Here is a 19,270-nt window from a genome sequence, read left to right on the forward strand (position 1 = left end):
AGGGACCATGGCTAACATCTCGGAAATTTTTATTTACGGGCGAAAAAAGGTCAAAAAATTACAAAATTAAAGGCTATAATCCACACTTTTTGAGTTTTCGGGGCCTTGTGGCAAAAAACCTTGAAACCCTAAGGGATACATCTCGGGGTCATTTAATCTCATTTAAAACCATATATGAACATTATATGTTGTCATAAACTTCCGTAGTAGGCTTGAGTTTACGAAATCACTACAAATTGTGAACGGGTAAAATGACCGTTTAAAGGCATATTGGATGGTTCCACCGACCCAATTTGACTCCCGGAGGATATTAGGGACCATGGTAAACGTCTCGGCAGTTTTTAGTTCCGGGCCAAAAAAGGTCAAAAATTACAAAACTGAAGGCTATAATCCATGGTTTTTGAGGAATTTTGAGGTTTCGGGGCCCGGTGGCGAAAAGCCTTGAGACCCTAAGGGATACATCTCGGGGTCATATAATTCTGTTTGAAACCATATATGATCATTATATGTTGTTTTAAACGCCTGTGGTAGGCTTGATTTTACGAAATCACTTCAAGTTGTGAACGGTAAAATGACTGTTTAAGGGCATATTGGATGGTGTTTGACAACTCTAATGGGAATATGATATTGTTATGGATGTCAGCTAGTTTAATTGGTTGAATTTCAGGGTGGTTGACAAGACATGGTGTGTCATATTTTATGATTTTTAAATAAATTTGTCTATGGACTAACATTGGGAGGTCTAACTAAAAAACGCAGTTCAAAAAATTGTGTTACTCTTTTATATGCGTGAATATAAGGCCTTTAGTATTATCATGTATTACGTGGCTTAGTCGAAGGAAGGAAAAAAAATTAGGAAAAATAATTTATACGAAGTATAACTTAAAAGCCATTTCTCCATTGAAGTCCTCTTACTACATCAAGCATACTCAATTCTATGGCTTTCTTTGATCTAAACAATTCTTTATAATTGTTGGTTTATTTGCTCATAAGTTGGTTGGAGTTTGTATCACTATGTAAGCAACCATTTGAAACAATACATTATAGCTGACCCAATGTCTTACTAAAACAACTAATATAAATATATGACAATATTAGATAGTGAACATGTCAAGTGAACATATTGTCATGAACATATTGTTAAACAAAATTACACTATTTATCATGCCTCAAAAGATAAGAAATGATGGGGCCAAAACTTTCACCAAATTCCTTTGTTTCACGTTGTGTAATTAGATATATTTTGGCCAACTAATGTCACCAACCCAAAATTTCTCCTCATGTCCCAACTCCCTCCCTATTTCTTGTCATTCTTGAGCTAGAGAAAATGACATTTGCCTTAAATCTTGCTTTAGAAATTGTGGTTCATTCACAACTCTAGGTTGTTATAACTTGTGAGTGTTATCCATTTAAATTTTAAACCATATTTCAACTACAAATTGCAGGAAAAAGGGCAAAGGAAACTTGTGAGTGAGGAAAAGCTTTTCCACCATTTCAATTCACTGTCCTTTCTTTATCTGTTAGGTTTTGCCATCATTTGCATAAAGCTAAACCATCCTTAGAAAAACCACCATTTATGCTTTCTATATTTGACTATGTGTCTACTTTTGGCTTGCTTTTTTATGAATGCTTTAACGCAACCCAACGGCATGCATGATTAGATCCTTATCTCATGCTCATCCTAATAATATTTTCACCATTATGAAATGGTATGATTAAGCTCCTTAATTACCTACCATGATTAGTTTATTCACCTACTAACTTATGATTAAAGAAACATGTTCGAGTACACCAGCTACCCGATATGATGGACCTTTTTGCATCTGCTGATACTCCTGATGGAGCTTTTTGCATCTGCTGATAATCCTGATATGCATGAACAAGGAAAAATCCTTTTTTCATAGATTATATAACTAATTTCTTACATTTACATTAGGAGCTATGCTTGTGTTACATGTATGAGATACCTAACTACCTCACTGTGGAAAATAACCGGGAAAATTTTTCGCGACATCTTCAGCTGCTGTGATAGCAGTGTGGCTAAAATAGGTCAAACTCGATGAGCTCATTGCCCTGAACTCCCGAAGACTTTTTGGTATCTTTCTTGCTTGAAAAGAGACCCTTACCAACATCACGGAACTTGGGTCGTTCTGGGGGTACAGCACAGCGTATCAAAGCCCAGTTTAAGCCCTCGAAAAAAGGGTGTTGCTTTATCTCTGCAGCACCTCTCACAAATCCCAGACGGTTCTGTGGTTGTTTATTTAACAGCCCTCTAATCATATCCTTGGCATGGAAGCTAACTAGAGGGGTGTCTGGAAACTTGAGAGGCTGTGATACCACATTGGCTAATGTCTCTTCATTACTTGATCCTTTGAAGGGTGTCTTACCATATAAAAGCTCGTATAAGAATATCCCAAATGTCCACCAATCGACAGCACTCCCATGACCATCCCCTTTGACAATCTCAGGAGCCAAGTATTCATGAGTCCCAACAAAGGAATTGGAGCGAGCTTCAGTTGGTTCTGCTACAAGCTGTGGCAATGGGGTAACCTGAACAGCTTGTTCGGATTTAATCTTTCGGGTTTTAGATGCAGCAGTTAATAGTCTCGGGGTAAAGCATGACATCTGCCAAGATGGCTGGAGGCAAAATGGATCAATGCAGCTAGATTCAGAACATATACCAGAAGGTGTCTTCCTTGAAGGCTCAATAATGGGTGAAGAAGACCTGAAGAGAGTTGGATTGACAACACACCTGAGGGACAAGTCAAAATCAGATAGCATAATATGCCCATCTTCTCGGACCAGGATATTTTCAGGCTTTAAGTCTCGATACACTATTCCAAGCATGTGAAGGTACTCCAGTGCCAGGAGAACTTCCGCAACATAAAACCTGGTCATGGTTGACATTATGAGACAAGTATAAAATTAAACAGACATGAAGAACAAAAATAGGTGACTTCGTTGCAACAAGTGACAGGAGATAACCCAAGATGATAGAATGAATATAGGGAAATGCAGCACCGATGACATAATTAACTAGGGCATACAAGGATATTTAATCTAGTAGGTAAGATGCTAATTATAAGAGTTGCAAAAGCAATTTCTTCATAAATAGGGGAACACAACATGAGAATTAATAACTGGCTACAAGTATTATAGTTTACTTTGATGAAAAAAAAAATTGAACGGCATAATGCAAATCAGAATAAACAAGAAGATATACCTAGCTGCATGCTCTGAGAAACACCTCTTTTGTTGCTTCTGCCGGATAGCATGTAAATCCCCACCAGGACAATACTCCATAACCAAGCACGAGAGCTTATCCGTAGTAAAATGCGCATACAATGTAGGAAGAAATGGGTGATCCAGCATCTGCATGATGTCCCTTTCAGTTTGGGCTCGTACCAATTTTTTTCTCCGGGACAAAAACTCATTATCCATCACTTTCAAAGCAAATAGGCACTTAGTGCCCACAAGCTCTGCTAGATAGACAGTTCCAATGTCCCCAGAACCAAGCCTCCTCAGCAGCTTAAAATGTCTCAAACTCAAGAATCCATGCTGCTTCTGAACACAGTGTACAGCCTCCCATCTTGTATCTTTCGACATATGTGGCCTGTTACAACAACGGCTAGACCCACTTGTACTGCTCTCTTCGCTTGTGCTGCTACTAAACTCACCAATGCTACTTTTTGAACTTTGAGAAAACTCCCCCTTCTCTCTAGATCTTGATTTCGCCCCAGCTTTACCATCATCACTTGGACCATCATCAGCTTTTGCAATAGATAGTTGATTCACTCTTGCATCAAGACCACTTGAACTGAGCTCAGCACAGGCAACGCCACTATTGGATGCTGGAGTTATTTTCCCATTTGTTTTACCCTCATGCTTCAAAGAATTGCTACTTTCCATGCCAACCAGCTCCCTAGTCTTAGGATGATGACACAAATCTGTATTAACAATTCCTTTAGCTGCATGAGATTTGCAAGAGGAATAATCGGACTCTGCCTTTACTTTCCTCTTGACTAAGTTCTTGTTCCAAAAGGCTGGCTTCATAAGGCGTGGGCTGCTACTTGTATTCTTAGATTTCTCACCAATGATACAACTCCTTAGGCAGGACTCTTTATTCAATGCATCTGTCTGACCTTGATTTTTATCTGCATGGGCAGAACCTAAGTCATCTACCTCTAAAACATTTTTGATAGTACGCATCCCCTGTAAAGTTTTAAGCTTAATTTTCTGAACCTGATCTGAACAAAACTTTTCACTCATGGCTTCTGATGCCAAAGGCACAATCTTATCCTGTGATGGTACCCTGACCATATTCAACTTTGTCATTTCTGTCTGAGTAAACAAAGTAGAAGGGTTGCAAGCCTGATTTGATGCACCTGGAGAACTAACTTCAACAAATTCTGGTATTGTCTCAGAGAGATTGGCCATAATTTTACCGGGAAAAGAGATCTCTACGAGATTTCTTTTGCCTTCATTTGTTCGTAGCTCAGATCCCTTCGCTTGGACTACTACTGTCTTGTGTAACTGGTTACTTGGTCCCACATCTGACATCCCAGATGAACCTCTTGGTTTCTGTGTCCGCTTTTTCAAGGCAGCCATCTCTGATGCTTGTGAGAGACTTAATCCCCTTAGTGCCTGTTTCAGATTTACAGTTTCCGAAATTCCAATACCCAATGCCTGGGGAGAATTAGCCCTAATGGGCCGTTTCATAGGATTCCTTTGTACGGCTTTCCCTTTTATTGAAGTCTTTATATTCACAGAGTCAAATAGCTGGTTGATATCATCTTCAACAGAATAAACACGTCCTTGCCTCAACATGTAATGCTTTCTCGCTTTATCATTCATATTAAGTTCTTCCTTGACCTCTACAATTTCGCAATTACCAGTCAAAGTCTCCATCTTTGATGTAATCATTCAAGTTTACTAAAAATGACACAAAAATATAGCCAGAGAGCTCAACACTAACCCATCTCAGATGAAGTAACCAAATGATAAATTGGTGCAAGAAGCAAGGGCCATGCCATATAAATTCCGGAGAGCTCTTCCATCATATTGAAAGAGGAAATTGCTAGGAAAAGCAGTTCTGCACGTTAGATAGAACTGCAACAGCTACTTTTACCAATTCAAAACGAGCCACAACAAACATCCGTCTGTTAAGTGAAATGTATACGAGGAACACCAACCTGCAAGTATTGCAGACTTTCTTCAGATTCACACTATTTGCTACTAAACCTAAACTATTTTTCCATTCATCCCATGTTTACAACGACTATAAGCCAAGATCTAAAGCAATAACTTTTGGACAGTAAAACAATTGTTATATCAAACAAGGAGCATTTCAACAAGAAACAACTTAATGTATGCACCTTCAATATTTTTCCTTGCACATAATTTACTTAGCATACAACTACCTATAAAATGGAATAGCTGTTTTACATATAATGAAGGTTAAACAGACTATAACAAAAAGTAGAAGTTGCAATTGTGAGCATGAACTCTCAAACGCTACGAAAACCGGCTTCATTTCACTACTCACTGTATTGCTAGCTGCCAATATACCAAAATGTCCACTCGGCTAACTCATTTCAGCATCAAACACCTATTCTTAAACTTCTAAAATTGACTTCCACGAACATATCTAAGATCAAGGTCATGTTTTAGTGGGTCGGTCACACATGAGCTCCACTAAACCTAGAGTTTTGTTCCCAAATACAAGCTTTCTTCTTGAAACAATGCAATTTTCATCCCACTCCCCCAAAAACCAGTTATAAAATTAATTAAAATTAAGTAATAAAAAGTGAATTAAAAAAGAGTCTTTCTTACGCAAACTGTTAATCAATTAAACCCAACAAAGAGCAAATCCAATGCCAAAATCACACCTTAAAACCTCCACTAAGAACAGAGAAAGCAACTAACATTCTAAAATATACATAAAACCCATCAAAAATCAGCAAAATAATGAAAAAATAAAACTTACCCAACATCAAAAATCGGCAGAAATAAAGAACTCAGCAACAAAAATTGAATTTTTTTAGATGGGTATTGAGGAAACAGGGAAATTAGGGTTTATAAGAGGTGAAAGAAAGGGGGGAGTTCAAAAGTTTTGAATCAAAGAAGATGTGAAGTAAAGGGTCCGTGTTATAATTGATGAAACTATAATAGGAGAAAGAAAGGTAAAAAAATGGAGAATTCACGAGAAATGGTTGAGATAGTTGCGATTAAATTCAAGTGTAATAACTGAGAAAGATGGGAGCAAAGGGGGTAAAAGCAAACCGAGGGAGACAAAAAAATGCAACAAGATACCTGTGAGAGTGAGAGGCTGTCATCAGTATCACTTTGATTTTTTTGGCTGTCTTTTTTCAACGCAAATAGTGGGTGTCCCATTCAATATGGTCGTACAATAGATCTCTTCAATTTTAAGCTATATGCCTATACCGCCTCTCGGTATAGAGTTTTATCATGGCGACGATTTGAATTAGATTAAGAGTATGTTCACATTCATTTAATTTCACTTTAGTTCAATTTAGCTTTAAATTTCCCTCTCTCATAAAATATTCATTTCAATTCAGTTCAGCTCATTTAAGTAAATGTAAACAGACCCTAATAGTGTGACATTTAAATTCGAATCATATTAGCTCTCCGTATGAAGTAAGTTGATTGTTAACACTTGAATTGAGCACATAAATTATTAAGCATACTAATATCAGAGTAGTTTTTTTTTTTAAGATGATTCTTTGGGTTAAGTTATTTGTTATGAGTACTTACAAAAGCTAACATGATGGGTTTTTTTTCTCTTAAAAAAAAAAAAAAAAAAAAAACCATAAATATTTTATGAGTTATATCTTTATGTTTTATTGGTCTAGGAGTATGGTAAAAAGAGTGTGAGCATCGATATTGGCCTAATTGATTGAGCATTCTTGATTTTATAAGGCTTGAAATTGTATTTCACTCTTGACAAGTTAGGGTCCCCTAAAATCTTCCTCACCATACTTATAAAGATAATTTATCAAGTAAGAATCATAATTCCTTAATTGCTTTATTAATGTTTAAAAAAAAGGGCAATAATCTTGTATTCATATGTTAATGTTGCAAATGAAGGTGTGAGCACTATTTTTGATACACATCTTGGACTCACTTACAAGAGTAAATTGTGCTAATTGATGAATTGAAATTTGCATACATTAGTAACACTATAAGTCTATAACTATATGAAGTGAGATTGTCAACCCCATTTAGACATATACCGCGCACTAGTATAAGATGAAGTTTGGAGTATGTTCATTGTGCCAATATATAACAAAAAAACATATATTAACATATCAAATAATACAAGTTTATATACTACGTACAAAAAATCTGACCAATGAGAAAAACTAAACAATACAAGTTTATAACAAAAAAACATATATTAACATATCAAACAATACAAGTTTATATACTACGTACAAAAAATCTGACCAATGAGAAAAACTAAACACTTGAAGATATAAAGATCGCAATGATATCATTCTACCATAAGCCATTTCATATGAGTCAAATAGCAAACCATTTCGCTCCAATCTAAGATTTTTAAAATTTTGAATTTTGTTTTTGGATAATTAGCTCATATCATCAGCATCACTACATTAATTAGGAGTAATATAACGGCCCATATAATAGTTTTGACAAGGATATAATGTTGATTTATTGTCCATATGAACTAGTCCATGCATAGCTCATAAGTCACTACCCTGGCCCCCTGGATCTACTCAAATTATGGGCCATCACCATAATTTAAGTAGATTTGTGGCCCAATTATAATCTGTCATTACATTTATCAAAATCCAAAACCAGTTTCGTTAAACGGGCAGGCCACTTCCACTATAATCCATTGGCCCATTGCCACTTGAATATGTTTCAAGTTTACAGCAGGCTTGTTTCATTTCAGCAGGCTGTCGATTACAGGTTGCTTGGTTGCTAATAATGTTCAAGATATTCGTTCATACTTGTATTAATCAACAATTACTTTTGATTTTATTTGGAAATACAATTTAAATATTTTCTCTCATTATCTCATCTTCTTAAAACCTTAAGGCTATAACACAGCAAAATGCAAGAGCATTTTTAATTGTAATAGTATTAACACTCCATAGTTAACTCAATTTATGTAAAATCGTCAAGATATATCATTTATACTCGGACCATTTTGTAAAAAAGTATTGTATACACTATAACACTTTTATAAAATACCAATACGCCACTATAAAATAAAAATCAAACATACAATAAATGATGATTTTGAATTCTTATACTATCTCATTTAATTTTTATCTATATGTAGTTCTATTGACAAAGGTTATAAGGACAAACTCATGCCCCAAAGAAAGTAAAATAAAGGGAAAATGAATACTCGAACCTTACGAGGTAGAATGGATAATTTTCACTACAAACTTGAGTACTAAAACTTACTATATGCATGTGTTCAAAGATTCCCCTACATAAGTTTGATTACCAAGAGATAAATAGACTATTAAACAACGTAAAAGGCTATTATCACTTATGCTTTTAAGGCTCAAACACACAAAAGACATAAATTTAATTAATATAAACACAGTTAATTATATAATTCCTCTAATCTGCCACTTAACCATGGTCCCATCATAAAGGTTTCGTTTACGCAATACAAATTTTTTTTTTCTTTTTTTTTTTTTCTTTCAACAAAGGATTAAATGTTCTCCATACTTATATTATCATGTAATAATACTCAAAAAAGTAGTAATCGCATTCACATATGTAAAATGTTATTCTGTTAGATTAGATTTGTGCTTGAAAATACGGTGTATAGATAATTACTAGAATTGATCAAAAGCTAGCTAGCCATTATATCTTCCGTGATTTTTTTAAAAAAAAAGTCTAACGAAGAATAATCAGATTTATATTTACATTTATATATTGAGAGAAATTAATTGTCAAAAATTGACCTCAAGCGTCGTACATATATTACATTTTACTCCGTAAAAGTCACTTATCGTAATCATAATACATATATATATAGTTATAAAAAGAGCTACTCCGTAATTTCATAAATATGTATACAACATACCTTTCTAGCTAATCATTATACAAATAATGAATGTATTAAAATGTACATTTAGACATTTTTTAATATAGTATATATCTATCAAAGAGGGGAACAGGGAGACCAAAAGATAGGAGGAGAGAAGTTTAAGTGTATGATTAAAGGGGAACAGTGCAATCGGCTTGGTGGTTGGGGCAACTTTTTTATTTTCTTTGATCATATATACATATACGAAAAATCTAAGTATTAATTTGATAAATGTATACATAATGCATGCATGATATAATGAACAGTGTACTCAAAATAAGTTTGCATGGCATAGATTTCTTTGGTAGTTAAGATGTTAGTTGACTTAATGTCAATTGCCAGCTTACTCAATATACTCATTTTTATTATTTGTGGATCATGTTTTTCATAACACTTAAATCTCAAATGTTTGGTGTATAAGAGACTTTCAAATGTTAATGTAATGATATGGATATATGTATATATATGTGTATGTGGGGCGTGTGCCACCCCAATTTCGATCCAAACTTGAATTAGTTTATTTAATTTGAAGGTAACAATCACGTGGTCCAATTGATTACGAGAATTAGTCAACATTATTGATCGATATATTTGCTAATATTTAGTACAATAGTTTTATACATATTGGTGAAAAAGTACTTAGGGTTTTAAGGCTAAATATTCATCACCCATTTGTATACATTAGAGTATTGTACTTTGTAGTCTCAATTGTCTCACTTGTACGTAAACATCATGATTCATGTATGTACATTTTTGTTACTCGGCATTAGTGTGTGCATACTACTATTGTTTAGTTAAAACATTTATTACTAAGTTTGATATGTCTGTTTGCCAACTGTACATATGTTTACTATATATACTCCATCAATGTATATATAGAAAGTGATTTTGGTTCACCCATTATGAGAGCTTTTTTTTCAAATCTCTTCTCACATGATCAAGGTGTGCCAAAATCACTTCTCTATGCACATACAAGGTAATAACATCCGAGAATATCATGGTTTAATTTGATCTGATTAAATTTAATTTGCTATCTTGAATAATAATCAATGTAATATATTTAACAATAAATTTATGCTACTAATTCAATAAATTTGTTTTAATATATGTTTACTAATTAGACTCCGTATATAAAGTCAATTTTGATAAATTTACTAATGCTAAATTAAACATAATAATTTTTTTTCTTTTTTTTGTAAAAGAAATCATGTTTAACACGAGTTTATATCTTATAATCTGATTTAATTTTAATTATAACATTTTGAAATTTTGAGACATGATATGCATGATGCATGAGACGATCCAATTCAATCATACATTTGATTATTAGATCATTGTATGTACTCTTTACTAATATCTGTATGGACGGTATTATAGTCAGTAATTTGAAACATATTTAATTTATCAATAATTATAACTGTTGAAGTGAAATTAATAGAGGGAGTAATTTAGACGTTAGTATGTATAATACCCTAATATGTACTACATAGTATATTGTATAATTCATAAAAATGAAGATTTGATGAGTAAAGTATATAGAGTATTAATTCCAAGTCCCAACATAAATTAAACAAAATTCTGGTAAGCGTTGAAGCTACGTCGTCATCCAACTTTAAAAGTAGTTAATTAGAGATTGCAGAGCTCATTTAGTTGATTATTAAAGGATTTAAAGCACCATCCTTGCTTCTTCTTTAATTTGTAGGTCTAACAGTACACTAATTCTTTCATGGCGGTTCATCAATAACAACAATGCATTATTATTAGTGATTAGTGAATACTCCGTAAAACGTACATCGATCTATTCTGTTTTTTGTTGCATGAACCTTATTAGCTTACTCCGTAGTCCGTACCTTAAAAGATCATTTTTAGCCATTTAGCCCAACGTTGTTAACTTACTTTTAGAAATATAGCCATGTTTTCTAAAGGCTTACTCATGCGACAACAATCACATTTTCCTGCCTAGGTACGGGGCTTTTGGTTTCCTCATCAAAATTACAATCATTGAGTAGTTTCTGTATTATTTGGGATTTACTTATACATTGTTGGAATATACTTCATATGGTAATTAATTTGAATGGAGATATGCCATTTTATTAAGGTACTCCCTCCTTCCCTAAATTACATCCCTCTTTGCAAATTTACACGGGAATTAAGGAGGGAAGAATAAGACAAATACCAATAATTAGATAATGCAATGGGAAGTACAAAAATAGATTATTTATTACTCATGACAAGTCATCAATCCTTTGCAAAAAGCAAGGACCAATCACATGTTCTTAATTTAAAAAATTTTAACCAATCATATTCATTGTAATTTGGCACAAGGATTATGAGTGGGATTAGGTAAGGATGAGTGAGAAAGCATTAAATATAAAACAGCAAAAGAGAGTTGATTTACTAAAAAAAACTTACCAAAAATAGAAAGGAGGAATGTAATTTAGGGACGGAGGGAGTATTGTTAATGTTTTAATTTGTAAATTGAATTGAAATTAAAGTATTACTTTTTGATATATGGAGTAGTGTATAAATCAATCATGTGTTTCAACTATTAGTTTAATCTTTTGGTTGAGATGATTCTCTGATATGCTATCAAGAATCAGTGTGAGTGTGTGACACAAATAAATGTGCAGCCCATGCCGATTGTATACTTCAAGCCCCAAGGACTACCCCTCATGATTTGATTTTGTTTCTTCTTCCATGTAAAATCACCCTATGACATAATAACAGAAAGTATGAATAGTGCCAAAATAATAATGTTTATAAACGTTTTATTATGTAGTGGAAGCACATAATAATATCGATTGCAAATTAGTTTTAGTAGGTGAACTTATAATTATCAATAAATGATTTGTTTTACGTACAAACGTTTAAATGTACAAGTGTACAACACATTTTCTATGTAGCTGGTCACCGTGTGATCAGCTGACACACACCAAAACCCTGATCAAGTAACTCATGACTGATCGAGTAATTTCTAACTGAGTAACCCCTAAACACATGAAATTTTATAATAATCCTAACATCCAATCACCCAAGAACGCCAAGATATGAAAGCGGAAAAAAAAACATAATTAAAAAAATACTTCCTTTGTTTTTTAATAGTTGCAACACACCTATTATCACGCTTTTCAATGAGTTGATTAAATTAGGTAAACGAATTAATTAAGCTATGAAATTTAAACCGTAGCAACTTATCCCTTTCTTCTTATCGATGGTTAAATTTTGTGATTTAATTTATCCGTTTACATAGTATAATATCTCCCTTAAAATGCGTGCCAAAGAAGTGTTTTGTAAATAAATAAAAATGAAAGAACATAAAATAAAAATAAACCCAAAATCATTCCTTAAAGAAAAAAAAAAAGCATTAGTCAATTATTTAATTTTGGTAGAAATGATTACTCGTAGTAAAAAGAAAACCCACACGAAGGCTCAATCCTCAAAAACAGCATACCCCACATTCACACCCATTGAAAAAGCCCATTTCACAGCCCATTTCTCACACCCTTCTTCAAATTCTCCCTCTCTCTCTCTCATTTTCTCTCTCCTGCCTCTCACTCTCACTCTCTCCTCCATGGATCAAGTAAATCAACCCTCACCGGACCCCAAACCCCAACCCCCACCACAATGGACCCCACCACTCGACGAACTCACCGACGATCTCCAATCCATGAGCTTCAACTCCACCACCACAACCACCGCACCACGCAGCACCTCCTCTTCCTCCGAAACCACCACCACCACCTGGACCACCGCCTCCTCCTCCCACCACAACCCCCAACCCTCCCTCTCTGACCCTCGCTGGTCCGCCGTCAAATCCCTCCCTTCTCTCTCCTTCTCCGACCTCCGCTTCCTCTCCCGCCTCGGCTCCGGCGACATCGGCGCCGTCTACCTCTCCGAAATCAAAGACAACGATGGCGTCCACTTCGCCGCCAAAGTCATGGATAATCGCGAACTTGCTGCTCGTAATAAACACGGCCGTGCTAGGGCTGAACGCGAGATTCTTCAAATGCTTGATCATCCCTTCTTGCCTACTCTCTACGCTAGTGTCGAGTCCCCTAAATGGTCGTGTTTGTTGACGGAGTTTTGTAATGGCGGTGATCTTCATGTTCTCCGTCAACGTCAGCCGTTTAAACGCTTCGAAGACTCTGCCGTCAGGTACCTTTTTTACTTAATTACGGACTTGTCATTAATTAATTAATTAATTACGAGCAGTTAATTAATGAATTAATTTAATTAATCCAACTCCCGGCCTCTTCTTCCCTCCCCCACGTTATTGTCATTATTGCTCCTCGTGTGTTGCTGTGTTGGAAGTAGTAAATTTGTTTTGTTTGTTTGTTTTTCACTCTAGTAACTTCCTTTTTCAATATTATTACCCTTAGATATGGATGGCGCCTCGTCTTAAACGGGTCGTTTGGTTTACAAAGTGGTATACTATAAGGAATGAAATCGAAGTGGTATGTTGTGTGACATTATGGGAGTATAATGTGATTTTCTAATGCGCTATGTTTGGTTTTGATTGGTAATAATATCAAAGTCATTCCAACCATTTACCTTATTTGTGGATTTTTGATGTGTTTTGAACTTTTGATATTGCCTATATTTGGTTGATATATAATTTGGGATATTCTTAATGATATATTGTGATTTGACAACTAATCACGCGCCAATATGTGTAATAACTAAAATTATTGTTAAATCGGTATTAGATTTTACTATTGTATAATCTTTAATCTTGTAATTTGACTAAAAAAAATTTACGAAGTAAAAGAATATGCAAGTAATGTGAGATGTGGCCATTTGGGATTATGTAACCAAGGAAAATTAGTTATAAACTTTAATCTTGTAATAATGATTTTTTTTTGTAATTTTATTTTTTCGGTAACGGGGTAAAAAAATGTAATAATTAGATTTTCTTGTAAAGTTATAAAGCTAGGAGATCTTTATTCTCGAGACTGGTTCCTACATAATTCCCTAAATTGTGGTTGTAAATTTTGCTATATAATCAAACTAATGAGCTTTGTAATCAATGTCCTGGAAAGTGTACTTATTCATGATGATCATACTTATATCTTCAATCACCAATAACCTTTAAACAATATAAAGCAAATAAAAGATTAATGTACTTGATTAATTAGTTGTATTAGACATCCAGGTTATAAGGAAATTAGCTTCAAATTAGAGATTTGTAACATAACTTAACATCTCCACTACGTAATGATAGTCCAATACTCCAATGTGCCTGTTTAAGGAAGACACGAAAAGTTTTTTTCACTCAATAAATTCGACGTTGTAACATTTTTCCAACTTCTCTTAACATTGTGTAGAGTATGATGCTACGTTGCTAGGAAGACGTATTAGACTTTAGATAATTATTAAACCTTAAATAAGTATTAATTACGTCGTGTGCCCCATAATTTGACATAATATCCGAAAATATCATTGTAAGGGATTAGTGATGGTGATGGTAGCTTAATTTGTTAATTTTTACCGAAATATCTTATCTCAAAAAACCTTAATTTATTTGAATCGAACTTATTCTTAAGCAAGACTTCCTAATTACTATAGCTTGTTTTTTAATTGATCCACTTTGCTTGAACTAACTAGTCGAAGACCGTGATCCACGTGCATCAACCTCTAAGAGTTGCAATAGCAGCCGCAAATTAATTATTCTTATTACTAGTATAATTGCATCTTAATTAACCCAACGAAAGAATAATATTTTTTTTCCCCCCATATTGTATAAATTACTTAAGATTTTGTTTTGTAAATATAAGTAAAAATTTCCCAAAATTTTGGCATTTTTGAAATTAAAAGGGACCCAATATAAGAGAGGATTAGTTAATGGAGAGGGGGAAATAGTGTGAAAGAGTGGGAGCCACCACCTGATGGATATACGTGTCTGTCAGGGAATGTGTCCCAAGAAATGCTGGTCAGTGTCACATAATGTTAGTGAATTAATAATAATTTCAGACATTTTTCAGTAGATTTAATACACAATTTTTAGGAGATGAGATCATGTGAAACACTAACAAGCTTTTATCCTACGTGATCCCTTTACATGTTTTTAGCTCTTCATTGATTTTGACCTTTGCTCTTCAGTCAATGCCTTTTTGTCCACTTAATGCTTTACACGTTACATTTTTCATTTTTTTTTTTTGGAGTGTACTCGTATTTTAATTTTCAAAGCTTTGTACAGTTAGATATGCCCAGTACAGCTGGTACTGCCATGAAAGCCAGCTCTATTTTGTCATTGTAGATAAAACTAAATTTCAAACAAGTGAATGAAATTGTATTTTTGCCTGCCTTGCAACTTTCAATTAGTAGAAAGTTTGGAATCTAAGTGGTTTTCTGTAGTGCATGTAGGATATAGGAAGTTGTACTTCTTAGAAACATGCCATTTCTAAGAAGTTTAATAAAGTACGTAGTTTTGTTTCACGGAAATTATGGAAAGTATTTTCGAGTATGTCGAATATTTCATGAAGTGTAAAGAGGTCTGTGATGTGGTAATATGATGTACTTCTACTTAAACCAAACAGCTGATAGTTTGTCCCAAAAAAAAAAAAAAAAAAAACAGCTGATAGTGACTTGTTAGCTCTTTTATCCTTTCATTTTCTTAATGCACTTGCTATTGTTTGGTTGTAAGAAGCCATGGCCCAATGGCCCATGGGAATTGGAAGTTTAACGAAAGACGAGCGATTCTAATCATAATTAAAATGTAAGAGTGTTTATGCTCGGCTAAAATCTCACTCTGTATTACAAGTATAATAATGTACACAATACGTGTATTGTATACAACATGCTTTGTTGGACAAAAACTAGGAAGAATCAAGGATTTAAGGAAACTATCTTTGTCTTATTCATAGAGCAACCTTTAAAACAGACAATTATGGGCCTAGTTTATAGGCAGCCGCACCCCATGATCTGCCCGGAACTTTGCCGGGATAAGTGGGATATATCTCTGTTAATTCAAGGATTCTTGCCCTGTTTTCCTGCCTTTCCTATTCTTAGTTATATTCTGTTAATGTAATTTGGTGTGCCTACTCTCTTAATTGCTAAGCTACACTAAACCCTACCTTGTCAATATTACTTGTATTTCAATTAGAGTTGACGTTTAATGGAAAAAGGGTTGTCATATAATGCTTGTTTGCTTCTTCTTTTCCTCTATTCCTCCATGTTTTAAGGATTACCTTTCTTTGTTGATCTTCATTATTTTATTGACTAGTTGGTCATTTGTTATTCTTAATTTTCCTTAATTTTTGATAGGGCAATTTGAATTCTGAAAGTAAAATTTGAATTCACCGTAAAGGCGTTAAACTATCGGATGTTATTAACTTTACTACACTTGAGAGCATGATGTCCCAATAAAATATACACTCTAAAAATTACAAAAGGGTATAAAAAGAGCTTAAAAGGTGGTTGTTAGTTACCAAGTAGATAGTGCTATTTGAATTAGTTTTGTGACCACTGTATGACTGCCTTATTATAGGAACACTATTATTTTACACTTTTACCCTATCCAGAGAAAAAAAAAAAAAAAAAAAACCTGATATGGTCCAATGACAATGTAGTTTTTGTTGGAATACTTTAAAAACCCTTTTCTTTTTATACTGGAATATATTGGAAAAAAAAACTATTTGATATATAGACAAATATGAAGTCTCAGTCTTTGAGCAGACCTTTCTTAAAACCTTCTTAAATCACGTACCTAACTAACATTAATTTGTGTTAGATATATGAATTAGTACATTGTGTGGCCCTCTTCCTATTCCTATGAGGTGAAATGGTGAATTTGGTACAAGGACAAACTATTAAGAGGCAATCATTCCAACTAGCATTTTACCCATATTTAGTAGCAGAAGTTTCCTCCTTTTCAATTATTGTACCATATGGTTTGCATAATTAGCTTCTTAGACCCTTGGGTTAGATAAAGACCACCCTTCCTAATTTTGTCAACTACTTAATCTTCTTTATTTGATTAATATAGTTATTTAACTCTGTCCCACTTTCATTATCTACACTCTAGACCATAAATTTTGCCCCACCAACCTTCCATCAAATTATCACTCCTTGATTAGTTTACGGCTTTACGCTAACCACAGGTTCTGAATTTATTATCATATTGTCTCAACCCTTTATAATTAAGTATTTTAAATAACATTAACTCCTGTAGTGACTAACACACATACGTGTGTATATTGGGTAGTCCGAAAAAAGTAGTCACATTTCCGTCTGTGTATTGTTGTTTCAAGTTAGCACTCTAATAATTTCCTTAATCTTTTGCAGGTTCTATGCATCAGAGGTTGTAGTAGCATTGGAATACATCCACATGATGGGTATAGTATACCGTGATCTTAAGCCGGAAAATGTCTTAGTTAGATCGGACGGCCACATTATGCTCACAGATTTTGATCTCTCTTTAAAATGTGATGAACAATCTACTCCTACACCACAGATAATTACCTCATCCTCAAACCAAAACTCTCAACAATCGAGCCAAAACCCGAACCTACTTGGTACGTGTCGTGACCCTAGTTCGAACTCTTCTTCATGCATCATACCTAGCTGCATTGTCCCTTCTGTATCATGTTTTAATCCGAACCGAAAGAAAAAGTGGAAAACAAAGAAAAAACCCGGTCGTAGGTTCGAGCCAGAGTTTTGTGCCGAACCTGTTGATGTTCGATCCATGTCATTTGTCGGGACCCACGAATATCTAGCCCCAGAGATAGTATCTGGGGAAGGGCATGGAAGCGCGGTTGATTGGTGGACACTTGGCATTTTTATATTCGAGCTTTTTTATGGAACAACGCCGTTTAAAGGTTCGGATAATGAGATGACATTAGCGAATATTGTGGCTCGGGCATTGGAATTTCCTAAAGAGCCCTCAATCCCAAGCTCAGCAAAGGACTTGATATCACAACTATTAGCTAAGGATCCGACCCGGAGGTTAGGTTCGGTGATGGGTGCTACACCTATTAAACAACACCCGTTTTTTAGCAACGTAAATTGGGCGTTGTTAAGGTGTATGAAACCACCGTATGTACCACCGCCATTTAGTGTTTGTAGTGGCGGTGGTAGGGAGGTTGCTTCGGATGATAGTTGTCCTGATACACCTGTGGAGTATTATTAGTGAATAATTTAGTGATAACATATTGGTAAATTATATTTTTTAATGAAATGGCATAATTTTCATTATTACTAGTGGTATCCTAGTACATAATTACTTCTTATTATTGATTTTTGACACAATCTTTTTATTTGTAGCTTCTTATCCATTGGAACCACGTAAGGGGAGGACAATGGTATCCAAATGCTATCTTCAATAACTTTTACTTACTAAATCACCCATAAAAAAAGAAAAAGAAAAAAAATTATTAGAAGTGTGAGATTTCTTCATACAAAAGGTTTTGTGTGAGACCGGACTCACGTGAGACCGGGCTCAATAACAAAAGTCCAATAAATAGGCGCGGGCTAACTAAACCCGATCGCGAGGCCCGCAACACCAAAAACATGATAGTGGACTCACGTGAGTCCGTCTCACCCAAAACTTTACCTTCTTCATATGTTTATGGATAAATTTTCTATAAACTATGAATAAACTACAGTAAATTTTTTACAAATCTTTTATTATCCCGAAATTTCATTATCTAAATTTATTTCTTTTTAAAATAAGTGAATCTTAAACGAGAAAGAGTAATTTTCACTTACGAATGTTTCTCTATATATTGCCCTGAGACTTAAAACGTTATGTTGTTATGTTCATATTTGAAATGCTTTTTATACAACGATTAACTCTATATATGGTTAAAGTTCAACTAATAAAATGAACCATAAATATTATAATTTGGATACTTATCTAGAAAATGAAAGGCGAAAATTATAGCCAATAATAGAGGGACCCATTGATCAAATTAGATCAAAATTAAATATGTTACTAACGTTTAACGTTTGGATCTTGCAATTCGTGGCTGCATTTACCAAATTTCATTCTCATCAAATGATTTAGCTTGATATATATAGATTATTTTGTGATTATCTGATATTACTATATTGTATGGAAAATAAAATTTTTGAGGCAAAGAAAGACAAAACATTTATAAACAAAATTTCAGATTTGATTTCTCTTCTTGTCTTTCTTATCATTAGACAAGTGATGTTTCCTTCTTAAATTCATATTAT

The 19,270-nt window shown here is 34.1% G+C and overlaps 2 protein-coding genes across 2 annotated transcripts; one reads left to right on the top strand and one right to left on the bottom strand.

Moving 5' to 3' along the window:
- Positions 1 to 1,879: 1,879 nt before the first annotated feature.
- LOC145616510 (serine/threonine-protein kinase D6PKL1-like) lies at positions 1,880 to 6,302 on the bottom strand. The gene is made up of 3 exons (XM_081671245.1): positions 5,987 to 6,302; positions 3,224 to 5,192; positions 1,880 to 2,890 (listed from the first exon to the last, which is right to left on the bottom strand). Exons 2-3 carry the CDS (start codon positions 4,921 to 4,923, stop codon positions 2,041 to 2,043), a joined length of 2,550 nt encoding a protein of 849 aa, XP_081527371.1. The 5' UTR covers positions 4,924 to 5,192; positions 5,987 to 6,302; the 3' UTR covers positions 1,880 to 2,040.
- A 6,268-nt stretch (positions 6,303 to 12,570) lies between these two features.
- LOC145616402 (protein kinase G11A-like) lies at positions 12,571 to 18,264 on the top strand. Its single transcript, XM_081671114.1, has 2 exons — positions 12,571 to 13,249; positions 17,378 to 18,264. The coding sequence occupies exons 1-2, from the start codon at positions 12,666 to 12,668 to the stop codon at positions 18,219 to 18,221; spliced, it is 1,428 nt and encodes a 475-aa protein (XP_081527240.1). The 5' UTR covers positions 12,571 to 12,665; the 3' UTR covers positions 18,222 to 18,264.
- Positions 18,265 to 19,270: the final 1,006 nt, after the last annotated feature.

This window comes from Chenopodium album, chromosome 26 (genome assembly GCF_948465745.1).
Source record: "Chenopodium album chromosome 26, dcCheAlbu1.1, whole genome shotgun sequence".
Taxonomy (NCBI): Eukaryota; Viridiplantae; Streptophyta; class Magnoliopsida; order Caryophyllales; family Amaranthaceae; genus Chenopodium; species Chenopodium album.

Coding starts and splice junctions, on each gene's coding strand:
- LOC145616510 (XM_081671245.1), bottom strand. CDS start 4,923: ATGATTACATCAAAGATGGAGACTTTGACTGGTAATTGCGAAATTGTA. Junction 2,891..3,223: donor TTCTCAGAGCATGCAGCTAG/GTATATCTTCTT, acceptor AACCATGACCAG/GTTTTATGTTGCGGAAGTTC.
- LOC145616402 (XM_081671114.1), top strand. CDS start 12,666: ATGGATCAAGTAAATCAACCCTCACCGGACCCCAAACCCCAACCCCCA. Junction 13,250..17,377: donor TTCGAAGACTCTGCCGTCAG/GTACCTTTTTTA, acceptor AATCTTTTGCAG/GTTCTATGCATCAGAGGTTG.